The 18,855-nt window shown below is 40.8% G+C and overlaps 1 protein-coding gene across 6 annotated transcripts in view; it reads right to left on the reverse strand.

The window, feature by feature from the left end:
* Positions 1 to 18,855, reverse strand: part of mmp16a (matrix metallopeptidase 16a (membrane-inserted)) — a 39,414-nt gene that overhangs the window by 16,673 nt on the left and 3,886 nt on the right. The window contains exons 2-7 of one of the 6 annotated variants that reach the window (XM_088363403.1): positions 18,450 to 18,551; positions 15,571 to 16,920; positions 15,436 to 15,502; positions 15,278 to 15,329; positions 11,470 to 11,547; positions 3,795 to 4,109 (exon numbers count right to left, since the gene is read on the reverse strand). In XM_088363403.1, the coding sequence (XP_088219529.1) occupies positions 3,795 to 3,923 (129 nt within the window). In that variant the 5' untranslated portion in view covers positions 3,924 to 4,109; positions 11,470 to 11,547; positions 15,278 to 15,329; ... (1 more) ...; positions 15,571 to 16,920; positions 18,450 to 18,551. Of the gene's footprint in view, positions 1 to 3,794; positions 4,110 to 11,469; positions 11,548 to 14,819; positions 14,949 to 15,277; positions 15,330 to 15,435; positions 15,503 to 15,537; positions 16,921 to 18,449; positions 18,552 to 18,855 lie in introns of those variants that run through there. The other 5 variants (XM_088363406.1, XM_088363407.1, XM_088363405.1 and 2 more) reach the window with 5 other exon arrangements.

Genomic DNA, 18,855 nt, shown 5'->3' on the forward strand with positions numbered 1-18,855 from the left:
CTTTATAACTTTTTATCAAAGTGACCAAAACCACAATTGAATCTCAACTAATCAGCCTCCTCGTGATTCATACTTCTTTGCAGTCATGAGGTTAGAATTTCCCTTCTGCTCATTAATTACGAATACTGGCTAAAACCTAAAATGTCTGAATTCCATCTAAGCCTATTTCTGGATTCTCCAGACTTGTCTCCACTGCACTGAGAAGTAGAATCCAGTCACTCCTCTGTATTTTCACCAGGACTGTTTTTTTTTATTATTATTCTCAACTGTTACACAATAAAGGAGAAAAAATGCAGGCAGACAGAAAACACTGCGATCTCAGCACTAACAAAAAAAACTGGATACGATTGAACAGAGTCAAAAAAACAAATTTTCATCTCCTGCCAAAAACGCCAACACTAGCGGGGGGAATATTTGAGTTGAAAAGAAGGGCAAAGTACTGTACTGACAAGAAGCTCGGATCCAACGTCCCTTTCAGGAGTTTGACAAAGACGCTGAGTCGATGTGAACCTCGGGACCGACTCTCCGTTTCAAACTCAGACCGTACCTGACAAGCAGAAGGTGGCCTAATTACGACGATGGGTGCCATCAAAAGGCCATCGTGTAAGGGGATGGAATTACTTCATTATGGATGAGGTGTATGTCAGGGAGCCCGGCTGGCATAGCAACACGTTGCGAGCATGTGGCGACTGTTGATGTTGCCACTTCCGACACCGGTCTGCTCCCTCAGGTCACGGGGACGGCGAGTGATGTTGCTTTTAAAAATAAAATACTGCATATTTTATCTTTTTGTTGTTGTTGGTCCTATTCATACCTGTTTTTTTTTGTGTGTGGATTTATTGGCAAGTACGAATACCGTATTTTCCGCACTGTAAGGCGCACCGGATTATAAGGCACACCTTCAATGAATGGCCCATTTTAAAACTTTGTCCATATATAAGGCGCACCGGATTATAAGGCGCACCTTCAATGAATGGCCCATTTTAAAACTTTGTCCATATATAAGATAGATACATTTGGCCCGCGGGCCGGACTTTGGACACGCCTGCTGTCGTGGCTCAATATTGGTCCATATATAAGGCGCACCTGATTATAAGGCGCACTGTCGGCTTTTGAGAAAATTGGAGGTTTTTAAGTGCGCCTTATAGTGCGGAAAATACGGTACTTGGAGGTAAGCGGGAACTTAGCACAGGTAAACTGTAGAACATAACCCGGGCCCACTAGCAAAGCATGCCAAATCTGACCACTCTAAATTATTCATCACACCAACAACCACTGGTAAGTGTGCCAGGGTTGTCAAGGAAACCACAGCCTTCCTGCCCACACCAGTGACCGCAAACCCACACGTAAACACACAATCAAACTGCTCTATCCGTCTTAAGGAGACAACTGGACTTCGAATAAGCTGAAATTTGTGATGGGACACTTTGGCGGGCATTGCAAAAATGTAAAACAGTTCATATTCACCTTCTACTGACCCAATACACACATAAGCAGACACACACACACGCAATACTTAATGCATGTCATGCTTACCTCAGTGGCCCCATTAGGACAAAATGTCAGAAAAATGTCATCCACAAATGTCAGAGTCTGATCCAACATACCGATCAGTGGTTGGTGCCTTTTGGGAGCGAGAGTGTATTCTTCTTTCTGAACTCAAACAAGTTAAAGCATTTTTTTTCAAAACCTCTGCAAAAAAGCAAGTGTGGGGTTTTCAAACATTATGGCACTCGAAATAATCTGTTACAATCAGCCACTTTGCATACGAGACACCCTGAAGGCATCATCTCGCGTTTTGGATGTGTGTCTAAATATTTAGTAAAGTGTGAGCGTCAAATATAGAACACAAACACAACAGCTGGAGAGAGGGGGCGGGGCTTATCTGTGTGTCAGACTGATGCTATGAATCATTAAGGTCAACATGTGTTGTATGTGTCTCTAGGTGAGCCATATGTGACCGACAAACAGCTGACACCCCCGGTGGGCAATCAAATCTGCTCTCATACACAAAAAAATAATTTAAGACCCAAATCTGACACCTCATAACTATTCAGGATGGAGCATGGAACATCTATCCTGCTGGAATAATGTGAAACAAAAATGAATGACTTAGCAGTAACAGACTGTACCTTCTGTACAAATCCAAATTAAAGGGGGTAAAGAAAGGAAGAATATTACTGGAGGACAAATGCAAGGCAGCCAATTTGACCATGAAGTCAAATCCAGGAAGTCAGCCAAGCAGAACAGTAAGTCTTTCGAATAGAGCAGCAATTATTGAGCAAGTTCAGTTCATAGCTTCCACATCAAACCAGATTTATTATTTGCACTCCTACCCACTATAAATTAATACCTGCCATCGCTGGAGGTAGATCATATCTCACCTCAAAATTCACTCCCAAAATTCTATCAGAACTACAGAGCGTACAAAAACACTCAGTGCAGCAATCTTGATCCGCAACGTGAAAAAAAAAATCAACAAATCAAATTAAAATATGATCAAAGGTTTCTTTTTAACTTCTTTCTTCATGCCGGTGTCACGCTGAGCAGAAGAATGCTGCCTGCAGGATGCGGATGTCATTGAAATTCTTACGGCTGACATGTTTTTTTAGACTACAATGTGTTGAAAATAGCTGAAACGAAGCAATAGTTTCAATCAATCAAATGATCCACAGCCAATGAATAGGATCAGAAATATAATTACCGTATTTTCCGCACTATAAGGCGCACCGGATTATAAGGCGCGCCTTCAATGAATGGCCCATGTCGGCTTTTGAGAAAATTGGAGGTTTTTAGGTGCGCCTTATAGTGGGGAAAATACGGTAACAGAAATGCTCAGCCATAAATAGTCAATTTTTATGTTGTTTAAATCTTATGGGAGAGAAAAGCAGAATCCTATACTTAGTCTAAAAATATAAATTTGTACTTGTTCATAGAGGGTGCTGCTAATTTTGCATTAGGAGTGCTTAAGTTGATAACCTGCAGCATCTGGACTAAATCGAACGTCAGCCTCTCAGCCGAGAAGACTGTGGCATGCCAAACTTGCAAATCATGCTGACGTGTTGATGCACTACTTAAATGAGCGTCAGTGGACACGCCAAAACGTCCGTGTGAATGCATGTCAGGACTGATTTGTACATAGATTGATTTTTTTTTCTCTATGTGTGTGGTGGGGCTACTCCAAGGAGGAAATGACTCCTGGCTCGAAAAGAACTTTAAAAAATATAACAATAAAAGTAGATTCTTTTAAAAGGCAGACATGCAAATCATTAGTACACCGCGTGCAGCCAACACTTGTGAATTTGAAAATGTTTTTTTCCCACCCCAAATAGTGGACAGGAAGGCAACAGTTCTTGAGACATCAAGTGGAAGATGATAGCACTTAGTAAGCATACAATTAGGTTGCTCTGATGTCATCGCTCAAAGTCCCGAGTGAGTATTATTTGTCCAGTTGTATTAAATATCATGCATTTCTTATTTAAAGCATATTTTACTATTAACGCAGATTTGCAAGTTCAATACTAATTTGTATAATCATATTCGGCACATTGTTTACCTATTTATAATGCATTGAATTGAGCTTTTATGCACAAAACAGTAAGATTTTCAGCTTAGAAGTAGGAAAAACGAGCTGATCTATTGCACAAAGAGCCCATTGTTGCAAGAAACACAATGAAGCGTGTGTTGAAAACGCGACAAAAGTTGCAGTTTTGGACCACGAGTAGAATAACCACGGTGTTGTTGTCATTTGGAATCGTGAGCGGCTTTCAGGTGATGGATGTCCCGCTTGTTACCTCCACGCTGAACGGCTGCTCCTCTCCGTTCACGGCACATAAAATCCACAGCAACAACTGAAGGCATATCGTCCCCATACAGCAGCGATCGAGACATCTCTTGCTGCTGCGCACCGCCAATAAAACCATAGTGAGCGCCGCTGCTGGTCCGCTTATTGTCTCAGTTCAAGTTTGACTCACAGTCGGTACAAACAACCCGGAGGCGGGCGTCATAAATCCTCAGACGTCTAGCAGCAACATTGTAGATGGATCGGGGTGGGAAGCAGCCAGCGAGTTCTGTCAATAGCCCACAATGCAGGAGGAGGATCCCTAAACCTGGAGGTCAATCGGGCGAGAAGATGTTAACGATTGCCAGTCGCCTCCCGATAGCACCGTCCCCGGATTTGTCCTCCGGTGCGTCGGCTGTTGTTGCAAACCTCCAGAGCCTTTTCTGCCTGGCGCGGCATAGCTGCTCGTTTTCAATTGCGCTTCCCACCCGGTGCGCATGCGCGCATCCAGGAGCGCCTGCGCGCCCCCCCATCCACAAGAAATAAATAAATATCCCTGACAGCAAGCGTGTATGAGGTTGTTTTGCTCACATTGTCACGCGTAACGTCTGTTCACCGAGACAAGAGGAATTTATCTTACTTTGTCAGCACTTTACCGCAAGCACACAATAGCCTTTGTTCAGTACTCCAGCTTTTGGTGCATGTTCTTTTTTTAGCAGGAATGGAAATCATATTTTCTTTGTTTGTACATTTTATGTAGCGATCTGAAAATAAGCATTTTCAATATGCTTCCATTGAAAAGTGCGTGTTTATTTGTGCGGTTTTGATTCTTGTCGTTTTCATTGTCATCCCCATGATGGCCACTAGAGGGCAGTGAACGCTCCTTTTAATTCAAGCAACTCTTCCAAACTCAAGAGATTCTCACCAACCCATATGATTTAAAAAAAAAAAAGGACCAAAGTGAAAGTAGAACACATGACCTTTAGCCTTGTTCAGAGCCCAAACGATCAATGGCGTTAATGTTTCACAAGTACTTCCTTTATTTGCTCTTATGTGGCCTTTCCTTCCAAACTTAGTTGGCTGACTTGTATTTTCTCATTCTAACTACTTCCCCTCGTTCCCAAACTGTTTCACATCCACTCCTTTTAATGATTTCCTCTCACACTCAATAATCTTCAATACCCTTTTGGAAAGGTTCTGGCCCGTTCCAACTGGTCCACCCACCAGCACGGCGCTTTGCCAAGATTCTCAAAGCCTCTCCAAACGCGACTCTGTCTCATAACTGCTGCATCTGCTCCCAGTCAGACCTTCTGGATCTCCTGGCAGTATTAAAAACAAAGTCTGTCTTCCGTTTGGTACTTCACATCGAGTAATCAATTTTTAAAAAAAAAAAGACAGAGGGAGACGGGAAGGGATGCTAATGATCCATTTTGGAGCTGCAGATAAACACTTCTATTTGTCAATATAATGTTAAATCAGAGTTTAGCTCCCAATGCTTCTTGAGATTTTGCTCGGAATCATCAGGCCATGTTATAATTACAAGAACATCAAAAATAATTTAAAGAAACATCTATTTTCTGTGCCTAGTCGATTTTATTTTGAATGGTAGAGAGAATCTGGTTCCAGCGCTCATCACCGAAGACAATCGCAATTCCTGCCAAAACCTTTTTATGATGTTTTCTTAAACGTAGCCATGACGCCAGTGTCCCTGTCATTCGACTGCGGTGGCGTTTGTTTAAAGAAGTGAGCAATTTTGGTGTAAAAATAACTTCATGACCAGCAGAACTGCCAACAGACACCCCATATTTACCAAGAAAATTATATTTTCATTTGTCTAATTTATCTAATCACACCGAGCCTGTAACAATTTCCACTCTTCTGCAAAGTCTTTTTTTCCCTGAAGATATTTCGGAATCCTAAATAAGGTAAAAATCTCGCCGTGAAGGAATCTTATGATTTATGAAGGTGACATAATGGCTGAGCCATTTTAATCTTTTATTACTGAATAATTTTACTGTTGAAGCCTTGTGATGTGGGATGACGGCAAATGAGGTCGAGAGACAACCGCAAAAAATATTTCAGAGTCACCACCCTTGAAAACAGTGGCAAAATTGCAAATTAGGTCATTTGGCACTGTTGGTGAACACTCACACTTCTCAGTCGGCCAACAGTTTGTTTGTTAAACTTGCGAGGGGGAGGGGGGGGGTAGAACTGATGCCATAACAGTGCTAATGAGCTCAATTGGACAAACGAGGCGGGGATGCTCAGCGCCAAGGCAATGACGGCGTTCCATCCCGAACAATATTGCCCATGCTATAATTGTATTCACTGTATTCCAATGGAGACGTTCAGTAGTCGCTATTTTAGCTATCGGCACCGAATTACCTAAAGAGCATTCATTTTAGGTCCCATGACCCAATTTGATGCCTTTCTCAGACAGACTGAATGTTCTAATCCTCAGATTGGAGGATTTATTTATGGAGCAAGAGAGAGAAAAATAAGCGATGATGCAACCGAATGCAATCTCTGCAAAAAAAGGATGAAGAGGCGGACACACTGTACTCATGACACAAGACGGTTTGTCATGTGAGTCGAGGTCAAAGCAGCAGTTTGATGTTTGGGTTGCCTGGCACTCATTAAAACAAAAACATTCGACAAAGAAGATTTTGATATAAATGGGACATTTATGCAAGCAACGTTGATATCAAAGAAAATAATAATAACCTGCAAGTGCAACTAATGGCAGCTCAATTTGTTTTTTCCATAATGCCTTCCAAGTCTTAAAAGGTCTTTGCACTCAGCACGGGTTCAAGACACCCCGTGTCGCATTTAACAAAGCAGCTAGAGAAAATAACAGCCTGCTGTTTGTTTCACACTTCTTTTCTTTGCACACACAGCACAGGGGCAATTTTGGGTAGTCTTTGTTGAAGAATGAAAAGAAAAGAAAAAACCAGCCAATCATCTTTCACGGCTTTACAGTCTATAAATCTCAAAGATGTTCACTTCTTTTTTCAAGTCAAGTTTCACAAGTCACTTTGAAAAAAGACTAAAACTCAAGTAACCTGACATTATAGCACGGGAGGGGGAAAAAAAAAAAAAAACAGCTTTCAAGTGTTCCAGTGTGACACGAGCATCCGCCCAGAGCCAAGAACCAATTTTGTGCACAGAGGAGTCGGCTGCATGAATGGCTCGCGGGAGTTATAATCAATCATAATTGCTCAGAGTCGGCCGATAAGTGAATTGCTCATCGTTCCCATCGCATTCAGCTTCTATTCTGCTGCAATTGTGAGGTCGGAACCACCTCCGAATACGATGACATTTAAGAGAAGGGGTCTGATATTTTTTGACCCTCACTGCTAAATTATTAATCATTTGGCAAGCATCCTTCTTCCTGTGTGTATGGCATTCGGTTTTTTAGTTGACTAACTATGCTATAAATAACACATGGCAGGGCAGTCATACTCATATTTTTTTTTCCTGTTTTGCACCATATTCGGTATATGGACCAAAAATTGCAGCTTTTTTAAAAAAAATAAATAAAAAATCCAACTTTACTGACACTTTTTTTTCCCATTCCTATACGTAATAAACTTTCAAAGTATAACCAACGTTACTTTGTGGATTCACTGATGATTGTTGAGAGCAGGTGGGAAAGCAATCTTTCATCGGTCTCTTTGGGTTCTATCGAGTGCAGAGTGCACGTCAGGCAATATCCCTGGAAGGTTGACGAGTCGGCCCAGATGAACCGCTCTCAGCCAATCAGAATAGCCGCGGAAGCACCGCCGTTGGCATTCTGCACGACAAATAAATCTATCAACCGTCCAAGAAGATGTATTCATTTGAAAGGTCAATCCTGTCTCCGGCAGACAGCCGAAGATATTTTTGCAAAATGTCATTATCTATAAATTGAATATTTGGAAGCTAGAGGTTGTCCAGACAGTGAAGAAATCAACATCTGAGGTGTGTCAGAAATGATCCAAAGCCTGAGCACAAACAAATGAGAAACATGCCTGACGTTTGTACTGTTATTGATAGAACGAGCAAGGAATGATTTTAGAAAGCTCGCAATTCTTAATTGCTCCCATTTTGATTCATAATGAATCTAGCAAAGGTGCTACGCTAAATGGCCGCTATCAACGCCGCACAGTTATGGGCGATATTACCCATTGGGCCCAATACGAGATTGCCATCCATGGACTTGATAAAACGGCGATGGGCAATCACAGCGAGGAGTAATCAAAGGCTAATAACCATCCAGGGAGATCATCTGAGAGGTGCGATGCGATGGTGCTCTCTGATTGGGTCATTTACGAATCGTCTGCATAGCTATGGTGAGATGAAGTCAGATGTGAATGGTGCAATCATGACGTGGGAACTTCTAGAAGATGGGAAAGACTGCTGCTGCCTGAGACACAATTTGGTGGTCTACCATCAAAGCATTGCTGCATAGCTGTGAGGACAAAACAAGCTTTAGGGGATTAAGACGTGGAGAAATGAAAAAGAGAATCTGGTGAAATGCTTCTGGACAGACTTTTAGGTTGACCTCTTGTTTTTGCGGTATGATTGGCCTACTTGGCTGCATGTCATTTTCTGTCTCTGTTGTGTTCTCTGAGTGGGCTCATTTGGACCTCGGCCTTCAGTGTTACTCACGCAAAGCTCTCCCACCGCAATCTGTATCTGTTGCACAGCTGACAATTGGGGAGGGGGGGGGGGGGGAGTGGTCACATGGCATAACTCGTCTCTTCTCCTCTCGACTCATAATTGGCATCCAGATGGAGTGAAAGAAGCTTAAGCTATGAATCCCAGTTTGTTTTTGTTTTGTCTTTTTTTATTTTTTTTACCCCTGACTCAGGAAATCAATAAAAAAGATGCTCTCAGGTGTAAAGAAGCCACTCAGTGAAAAGATTGAATACCGTTCATCATCGCTAAAATGCCAAAACCGATTTGAAGGAAAAGAATCCTGTGGGGAGGAAGCGAGATGCTTGAATTGAATTACTAATCAAAACATATTGCACCTCGTTGAGGCTGCACAATCTCATTTCTGATTTAATTTTGCATATGATAATTAAAAAAAAAAAAAAAATCCTCAACATGCCCAAATAATAGCATACTTTTGTCAAGAAGTGTCAACGTGCTGTGTCAGAAAAGCAGCAGCAGCTCATGTAAAATGCTCACTAAGAAGGAAATTTGGGAAGCCATTCATTATTGCCCTCTGGCAAAGCACCTGGCTTTTGACGTGTCCCCATTGAAATTTTAACACACACGCTTGCAAAAGTACTGAGTGTGAATTATGTCCTAGTTTAATGCCTGCAATCAGCAGTCATTTGGAGGACAACGAAAATGAAGTCATTCAAGTTTAGAATTACAAAACTTTAAATAACTGGATTCCAATGTTAAAGTGAAGAAAAAACACAGTCAAACTTGGAATGGATTAATGTCATATAAAACAGGAACATGAAATAATTTACCGTATTTTCCGCACTATAAGGCGCACCTAAAAACCTCAAAAGCCGACAGTGCGCCTTATAATCAGGTGCGCCTTATATATGGACCAATATTGAGCCACTACAGCAGGCGTGTCCAAGGTCCAACCCACGGGCCAAATGTATATATCTTACATATGGACAAAGTTTTAAAATGGGCCATTCATTGAAGGTGCGCCTTATAATCCGGTGCGCCTTATAGTGCGGAAAATACGGTATTTATGTTGACTAACAATGGCAGGAAATAATAACGCTTCACTGCATGTATTAATAATAATACTACTACTACTACTAATAATAATAATCCACAGATGAGTACACGTATTTTCCCCTTGAATTTGATAAGTACACAGCCCAGAGCTTTTTTTTTTTTATTCTCTTGAAAGTAAACTTTTTGGAAGCAGCCTATATTTGATTTGCTGTCTGCAAACTCCACTTGATGTACTTTTTGAAGCTCCTGGAGGACAAGTGTCAAAGAAACGACCTTTATTGCTTATCTTGTCTGTCTTAAATTCAGCACATGAACTACACACCCCAGAGAGAGCGAGATAACCTGAGGGAGACGGCAAGTTTTTGAAAGAGCAAAAAGATTTAAGAAATGGCTTTGAGACACTCAACCGTAAACCCTGAGCGATTGGCGGAGGGGGATTGGTTATAGTTAGGCTTGAGCAAAAAAAAAAAAAAAATGCAAGCTCCACATGAAAATTTATCAACCAATAAACAGCTCGCCCACAGCAACAACATTATACAAAATATTGAGAGCGGAAAGTCTTCCAACAAATATGATCATAAAACAACCGGTTGCAGTTCAATAATTTAACTTCTCCCTTTAGGCTTTCTTACATCCCAGCATCGTCTTATTACACAAACACCCGGTTAAGAAATCAAATCTTGCTCTACTACCCTTGCCCTGCAGTACTGTATATTTTCCACTGGGGTCACAGTCCTCTTATTGGAGAACGTAATTGAGTATAGACTCTGATTCACCAAGCGTGGTCCTGGCTGGAAATGCTACGATGTGTCTCAGAGGGAGGTCAGGTGAGACGTTTTTGGATCAATTCACACTGACGAGTCAGCACAAAGTTCTACCATTTCCTTCATTGGTACTGTCACGTTGAAAACTATGAATCGTACAATCTTCTAGTATGGGCAAGAAAGGTTTTTGATTTTTTTTTCCAGGAATTATTATTATACAGGACTGTCCCAGAAAATTTGAATATTGTGATAAAGTTCTTTATTTTCTGTAATGCAATTAAAAAACAAAAATTAATAAAAGGCTTGCAATATTTCAGTTTTTTTTAATTGCAAACTTTATCACAATATTCTAATTTTCTGAGACAGTCCTGTATTTATCCATCCATGTAGGGAACACATATGCAATATTCATGAGTATTAATTAATGATTTTTTAGGTTTGGAAAATATGTTGAATTTCTTTGTGGTTTTATTTGTGTTTTTTTTTTTTCTCCCGTAATCCTTTAAGTACAAAGCAAATTGTTTACATCGTAAAACTAAGCCATAGTGCTTCGTCGGCAAAATCTGGGCTTTCAATATCCTCCTATTGATCATGTTGTCATAAATACAATGAGAATGCTTTGTTCATCCGCCCACATCGTAATAAGGCTTCATCACCGCATTCTTCAACGATCAATGACAAGACTCATCAAGCAAAAATCCGACTAGCCCAGTCAAAAACATTTGTCACTTGTGATGCTCATCCGCGCTTATAAGTGCAGACAGACGAGGTTAATCGTGACACGGAAGGGCATCGCTACCTTCTTTTTCGATAAAGTGAGTGATTGGCTGAATGAGACTCTGAAGAGTATCATCTATTCTATGCTCCTTTGGGGATGTGGACAAGAGGACATGTCGGTGATATTAACCTATAGATCCATTTAAATGTCACACTGCATCCTAGCAACAACCCTTGGCAGGGATAACCTTGAAGCACATCAAGTGGAGTGTACAACTTTTCGAAATACATTTCGAGGACTGAGATGCAGTGTCAAACTGTGATATAGCATCAACGTTAAATTGGCAATTCATTTAAAGTGCCAATCATTACGTGTCTATTTTAGAGATAAATAAAAATGTATGTATGGAATGAATGCGGGTGAGTGTCATTCAGCTTGAACATTTGGTGAAAATAAAAGAAATGACTAACTAAAAACATCTAGCCTCTCCACCAGCTTGAACATGTACTCACCAGATTCTTTTTTGATCCATCTGCTGCGGCAGTCGGCAACCAAGTGAGCATGTTTTGAGATCACTGATGAATGAATCTCTGGAGAGCAAAAGCAAAGGATGAATCAAATGTAAGTCAAGTGGGTGGGAAAGTCGGCCTAAATCTTTCTGAGACAACAAAAAAACTAAATTAAATTAAATTAATTAAATTAATTAAATAACTTGAGGTTGTACAACCGTTAAAATCACAGCAGAGCAGTCTTTAGAATCAACTGTATTTCTTTTTGTACATGAAATCCAAACATCACGACAAGGCCTCCTTGAGCAGGTGTTTCAACTTAAAATGTCCAGACATGACCAGTCAAAATGTTGTTGAACATAGATGCTGAGGATTGCCCCTCCGATGGTATTTCCTCTTTTCAAAGCTGGAAGCAATTTCCGCAAAAGTATTGCTCAGCCTTTTTCTCCTCATAATACCTGAACCAATTCTCAACACACCCCCACCCAAGATAACACAGAGGTAAAATCACACACAAGCATGCACACAAAGTATTTCAAAGGTATTTGTATATTGATCCGAACCAAATGAGCTAAAGAGTCCAACTCGGTGGAGGGAGGCGGGATGGAAAGTCGTGAAGAGGGCACAAAGGTCTCTTGTGGGTGAAACCACTGGCATGGAATAGCAGAATGATTTTATTTTTACAACCTTAGCCGAGATGTGCTCTAACAACTTAACCAGCTGTTTTTCTTGAAAACTTTAAAAAAAAAAAAAAAAAAAAAATGAGTCAGTTGTTGCCAAGAGAATCACAGTGATTTATATGTGGTCAATTTCGATTCCGTGCCAGATGCAGCTTTCAGACGTTAGCATATTCCACGTAGCACTTAGCCCGCTCTGCTGATTGAAAGGTCGTATTGATAAAGTGCGGCTGCATGAGATATTCCGATCTCTTGGAACGTGTCGAATGAGAAAACGGGTAGCATCGACGGACTAAAATGGGAATTCAGATTCCTTCGGTAACATTTAAAAGCCTCCGTGTTCTCTGACAGTGCTCTTGCTTTGCATTCAAAAATATCCTCATGACATTTGAAAGTGGAGTCTTGTACTAGCTAAAGAAAAAAATGACAACGGAACCTCTTAGAGCACTCACATTGCACAATTAATGATTCAACCAACAATTTCATATAAGCTCAAGTGCTTCCGTCACCATCAACAATTCACGCTTGCTAAGGTTGAAGGAGAGTCCAACTGATTAAATTCTTTTTAAAAAGTCGTTCTCACCACAGAAGCTGTGGGCATTCAAGCTTTCTTTATCTCCTTGATTAAAATCTAATGTTTTCCAGGCAGTCAATTCCTCAGTTTCCTTCTCTAATGTTTTCTACATTTTCTCTTTAAGTTCACCTCCGGGGCATTGGCAAGCGATTCCCTTTGCTCGGATGTTGATGGGTAGTGTACAATGCGCATTCTGCTCCGTAAGATGTATTTAGGGCTTATTTACGTCGGAGACTGCGTCTCTTTAAATCACACTCTGGGCTGCTTAGAAGCTTTCTCGTCTTTATGGAAGAAGCTGAACGGCAAAGCCAGGAGCAGACAGAGCTGCATTTTTATTAGCTCTATTATTCTAATTGACTTTAACCTCCAATCAATATTTACAGCAGCGACAACAGGGTTGAAAATCTCGCGTGTGAGGTCCAAATCTGATTTTTCCTCGCCATTAAAAAAAAAAAAAAAGGCATTTCTAAGCATAAATAGTGTAACATTGTTGCACATTGTTGGCAAAATGTACAGCGATATCCCGAGGCCGGCTCATAAGAAGGTCATAGGACTTGGAATTTTTAAAAAGGAGGAAAATCTGCTTGGTGAAGGAGGAGGAATGGTGAAAAAAATCAAGTCTCGGGAGTGCATGAAAGGCCAACAGCCCACGCTGTGATTCCATCTGGCCTTTTTTGCACAGTGTGTTTGCATTTGGAGCCAGTGAAAGGTTGCCAAAGTGTGACATGACCCCATACATGTGTTAGCGTACGTAATTACCAGAATGCTTACAGTATACGTGTTTTGTGTCTCGAGAACTCGCTCGGTACGGATTTATGTGTTTATGCGGTGCGAGGGTGAAGGTGTGTGGCAACGTGCGAGTGTGACATTGCCTGACCTGTATCCGTGGAGACAAGTAGGTCAGTGGGGACGCATCTGTGATGCCCGCAAAAAAAAGAGTCCCCAAAGATGTACAAAAATAATCTCAATATATGCCTACCATTATGTAAAATATCATTGTGCTTTGCCCTATTGGCCTAATTCACCACACGATGCTTTTCACGTCTAAATATAACGACAAAAACAATATATAATAGCATTTCAATAAATAATGAAGCAGCAGACTGCTCTCACTCTCCAGGAACAACACAACATAAAAGTTGCTTGGCCCATTTAGGATCTTGCATTAATGGAATTATTTTACTGAAATGTTAGGGGTTAATATAAATCAATAGATTTTTGGGAAACTTCAGTGCGGTGATTTGCCTAACCAGATGCTGCTGCATATATATTTTTTGCTTTGTGGAAGCGTGGCCATTTTCCAGGCTGCAGTAAAGAACCCCAGCCCCTTGCAGCTATTCATTATCGTAAGTGTGTCTGCAGCAGAAGTGAGCAGGCAGTGGCGCGACGCACGGGAGGAAAAGATTGCTGAAACAAGCTTTCCAAAAGGAGGCAGATCTCCAAGGACACTTTTTAATTCATGAGAGAATGCATCGAGCCGGACTAAGCAGGCTCACACGACTTGACTATTTTCCAAAAGAAACCATTTGATTAGCACTTCACATTCACTCATCTGTTATTGAACTTTATCAAAGGTGTCTTATTCTTTTTGTTGTGATATATTTTCCTTTAACCTTAGATGAAATAACACCTTTAAGTTGATGAGACAGATCATTTACAACTGGAGTACGTGCAGACCGATACGGGAATTAAAAAGCTAAAGCGAGTGTTGGGAAGTGATTCTGGTAATAAGACTTAAAAGATTTGTTTGGTAACGATCAAATTATCAACCCTGAAAGAACGTCTAGGTTTATCTCTGTCACTTAGTCCCTGGTTGTCAAGTTTAATCAGGTTTCTTGTTGCGGTGTTCCTCAGGGATCCTTCTTTAGCCCCATTTATTTACTCTGTGGTTCATATATCAGTTTGATCAAATTGATACAGCTGGAAAAGAGAATCAAGAAATATCACGGGCTCGTTGATACCACATTTGTGTACTAAATGCAGTAAGCTGTACTTGCTTTTAGCTGCATGTGGTAAAAGTCATGCCATAAGTCTGTCCTTGTGGGAAAACTCAGAGAGCAGTCTGACATTGCATCTTCTCCATACCGCCTCACACCACTCACTTTGCAGATGAGGTTGGCAGCGGTAGATCAGCTCTATAGTTCAGACTAATTTATATCCTCTGCAGAGGAAGGTGCATTAGGAAGATCAGCCTCATCCACAACTGCCACACTGCAAACAATCTGCCATGACTAAACAAAAAAGCAAAAGCGCACAACCATAAACACAGATGAATGGTTTGTGAGCTTGCACAATCAGTTAAGGCATAATTCGATTTAACTGGCACAGCTTAAGATGCAGTCTGGAAGCTTTACAATTGTTTTGGTTATTTGGGCTTTTTATTCAGTAATGCATAAAAGTCCCACTAATGACAATACACTGTACAACGGACGGTCCACTGAAGTGAAAGGATGGTGGTCTTCTATTGTGAAGTATGTACTGATTTAAAAGTAGATCATCATCAAAAACCTTATTTTAGTTCAGTCATGTGCAACAATGGCTTTGCTTGATGTATACTTACTAGGAGTTCAGAAGAGAAGCTCAGGATTGGATTGTTGGAAAACTATATGCACCTTGAAAACAATGCAAAAATAATTCTTTTAAATTATGCTTTAAAAATCATATCCAGCCAAAGAAGGTTGCTTCCACGCTCTTGCTAGCATCTCCACAAACACACACCTGACTTGAGTCGGCCATCTGATGAGGAATGCAAAGGAGTGAACACCTCTACGTGCAGTAACCACACCTGGACAGTAGAGGGCAGACTAAACAAAACCTCACCTCTGGTTACATCCTTGAGTACAAGAGTCTCACTTCTTGTCAATCCCAACGTCCAACGAGTGGAGGGCAGATGTATAGCCCACAGGAAGAAGCCCCAGCTTCGCCTCAAGCGCTGACCTCCTCCGATGACAACCATATGCTTCCATATTAAATATGCATGTCTGTGGAGAGGGTGGCATGGGATGTTCAGTGTGCTAAAACAAGAGTCCAAGTGGTGAGGATTTCTTTTGTAATATAGTTTGGTGGAGAATTTGAATATCTTTTTTAATAAAAAAAATTAATACATAAATATATATATATATTTTATTTTAAATAATAATAATTATGTATTTATGCTTGAGGGATGTCATCTTCTTATGGTGACTAACACCGCCTGCGAAGGGCATTGTGAGTAATCCATCTCAGGTTGCAGACATTTTCTGATCAAAGAAATTGATTATTATTTCCAAGGTCAGTTATCCAATAGAATCTTTCTTGATATTACTACCAGCATGTCTTTGTGCATTTCGTCACTGTCTGGCCACAGCAAGCTGATATCACAGCCACCGGTTACAGTACATCACATACAAGTAGTGCATGAGACTAATGGGGAGCTTAAAGGTCAAGTGAGTCACAGCATTTCCAAAACACCTCTTGTTGACGTATTTTTCCACCCTATTAAAGCTATGCCCCTTCTGTCTCGACACTCTTTGATTGGCCGGTTTGGTTGCGCTGTGATGCACAAATTAAATTAGAGGTAGAAGGGTGATAACAGTTTTATTTGATAACATAGCACGAAGAAGCAATATTTGTAGCACAAAATCATCCTTAGGTGGCTATATCTTATTTGTTCAGAAAAACAAAATAATTTATTCTCCTGGCATTTGCAGCATTTCGACACCTCTCAATTGTATGCGAGTCCTTGTGAGATGGAATCGAGTTGAAGGTGATCCGGCTGGCAAATATCATAGCGACACGGCAATGAGTTTGACCTTTCAGCACATCGACCTTGCTCGGATATCAAAAACACTTGCGTTGAGCGGGGGTGACGCAAGGACTCGCTCATTTACCTTAATAAGATGCATTAAAGCTGGCGTCGCATTGACCTCACACATTGTCAAGGTACAAACTTACAGTGAGAATATCTGTGCTCTGTTTTTTATTATTCTATCTTAGGATTTTGATTTTTAATTATTGCAAAGGTCCCTTCACATTTGAGGAAAATTACTCATATCTAATGACATCAAAGTAAAGTAAGAGCAAGAAAGGAGCGTGAATGTGCACCGACAATACTTCCCTTCCTCAATAAAAGCGGTTTATTCTCCGTCTCTCCGTGAGCGAATCCTCTTCCAATTGACAGGATGTCATTTGGAGTAATTGTCAGCTGACTCACCACTCCGGGAGCTGAGGAGGACGTTCGTGAGTCATCTAAAAGGTCAGCTCAAATGGACTTTAAAGCTACAAAAGCAAAAGTAACTCAAGGGTTAATTTAAATATGCGAAAATAGCTTGCACACTGTGAATTGTGATGTAAGGCACCGCGCTCGGTTCGATTAATGATGAGGAGCTTTGTGAATCGTTAATTTGGCTGTAATTAATATTGATTAGATTACTGTAGCTGGTAATAATACATGCTTATCTGTAGGGGATAATGTGGCTTGCATAAACAAGCCCGCAGCCAAATTAGGATAGCAATAAAAAAGCAATAACCTAATAATGAGCACGGGATACTGATAGCGTTGTTTACAAAAAAAGCACAATTAAACACTTGCTTGCTTTTGTCACGAGCAACACGGCAACGCTATTAGATGTTGTTGGCTATCTTGTCAAATGGTGTTATTTGTTTGGAGCGCTTGATTTTCATCCAATAGTTTCCGACAAATATTGTCAACATCTGAGCAACATAATGTTTTTAATACATCCCCGCGGACACTTAAAGCTGCTTTGCTACCATACGGTCTGTCTGTTGTGTTTATCAGCAGCATCACATCACTGATGTTTTTTTTTTTTTTTTTTTTTTAATAGTCTTTGCTTTCACTAAATCTCTGTTAATGCCCAACTCGACCGTCTGAACTTTTAATACGGTGAAAGGGGATGCAGAGGTTTTTGGGAAAGCAATCTATTAAGTTCATGGTTTGTTTGTATTTCCATAAGGTACACAAAGTGAACTGCTGCCTCCCACTGGCGGAACTAGAGGGGGGGTAGCGGGGCATGGGCCACCTCTAAAATATGCTTGGTCCCTTTAAGTGCCAGACCAGATAATTTACTTTTGTATATTTTTAGTTTTGTGTTTTTTCCAGGATTTTTTTCCAACATATAATTAATATTTATCAGCGTTTTCTGCACAATTCTATTTTCTATCTAAGATTTTTTGTTTTGTTTTGCTGACCCTCTGAAGTATCAAAAACAAAAAAAAACGCCAGTGCTCACTTTTACTTTCAGCCGTGGCTCCAGAAGTAGGAGCAAGCATCCGACTGCAACGATGATGAAAAGTCTGACCCCTGGCTCGGACAAACTCATTTCTCGAGGGCTATCCTAGCATATTAAAATGATTATTTCATGCCTGTACTGTTTGTAGCATATTGATTGTTGCAATACTGCGCCATAATGCACATTGCGGTCCTGCCCACCCCGCAATGTTCCAGCTTCCATTAGCCGGTAAATCCCTAGACAGTTAGCATGCAGCTCAAGATGCAACGGAAGCATCACGGTTGACTAACCATCGTCATACAGAAAGTCATTATGCCCTTATTTGGAATAAAGTTTGGTTTATGAATAGTTCAAAACCAAGCTTTCTGTGTCAGGGCTAATTCAAATCAAATGATTCTCTGTAAACGAAACCTCTCATTAGCCGCACTCAGTTCGACAAATTTTGAGCACTGATACGGGCCAACGCCGGTTACTACCCGCAAGTGCCGTTCTAATTAAATTCACCTTTATTCCTTTCAGCAGCAGATGTTGGCATGATGTCGATGCTCTCCATCCACCAGCTTCCCTCAAGACACATCAACTAATGGCCACGTCGGCGTAGCATTCCTGGAAACACACAACCAATCACATTTACCATCTTAGTGATGTAATGAGAGCCGAGTGGTGCTCTGATGTTAAAGTCAACGGGGAATAAGCCAGGAGGAAAAAAAAATATTGTAGGATTTTTGTAACGAGAGCAGGGGTTGACAACCCATGGCTACTGAGCAGCATGTGGCGCTTTCATCCTTCTGCTAATAAATAATTGCTACTTCACTTTTGCTTGATATACTGTATTAAAAGCAAACGTCGCTCACGCCTCAGAGGTGACAGCTCACAATTGTGTTTGAAGGTGAATGTGACATCTTCATGC

Source organism: Syngnathus floridae, chromosome 20 (assembly GCF_059516105.1).
Source record: "Syngnathus floridae isolate MCC-2025c chromosome 20, RoL_Sflo_1.0, whole genome shotgun sequence".
NCBI lineage: Eukaryota > Metazoa > Chordata > Actinopteri > Syngnathiformes > Syngnathidae > Syngnathus > Syngnathus floridae.